At 37.8% G+C, this 529-nt stretch overlaps 1 protein-coding gene across 1 annotated transcript in view; it reads right to left on the reverse strand.

Annotated features, from left to right (window-relative positions):
* Positions 1 to 529, reverse strand: part of LOC119593840 (DNA repair protein REV1-like) — a 12,070-nt gene that overhangs the window by 6,325 nt on the left and 5,216 nt on the right. The window contains exon 5 of the mRNA XM_037942869.1: positions 237 to 390. Coding sequence (XP_037798797.1) covers positions 237 to 390 — 154 coding nt within the window. The remainder of the gene's footprint in view (positions 1 to 236; positions 391 to 529) is intronic.

Below are 529 nucleotides of genomic sequence, written 5' to 3' on the forward strand. Positions count from 1 at the left end.
GACCATATATAAAAACAGAAGACATTCTTACTATAACAGTGTACTTGTAATGTAAGGCTTTCAATCCACTAAATCCTCCCAAAAGGGCCCAAAAGACATATCCATTCCCCTTTTATTCCGGCCAATTAAAGTACATATCAAAATCATTACCACTAGACTATTAATAATATTCTTTATCACCAACAAGAGCATTTTGACCAAAGCAACAAAATCATCATAAACCTTGTCCTCTTTACCCGGTAATTCTGAAACCTTGTGATCTTTCATGTAGTCGGCAAAATCATCTGGGATAGCAAGATGCTGCCCATTGGGCTTAGCTAGACGTGTGGCCATGCGGGTTATCAGCATGTTGGGCCCCATTCCAGCAGAACAAGGACACCCAGTTGCAGCCTAAAAGGGGTAATTGCATCTTGGTTGAGTAAGATGAAGGATTCTCATTTCATAAGATTTTTTTTATATAATCATCACTAGCATTCTCATTATCCTCATAACTATCAATACTATCATTAGCACTAGCACTATTATTGCT

Source organism: Penaeus monodon, chromosome 32 (genome assembly GCF_015228065.2).
Source record: "Penaeus monodon isolate SGIC_2016 chromosome 32, NSTDA_Pmon_1, whole genome shotgun sequence".
Classification (NCBI taxonomy): Eukaryota; Metazoa; Arthropoda; class Malacostraca; order Decapoda; family Penaeidae; genus Penaeus; species Penaeus monodon.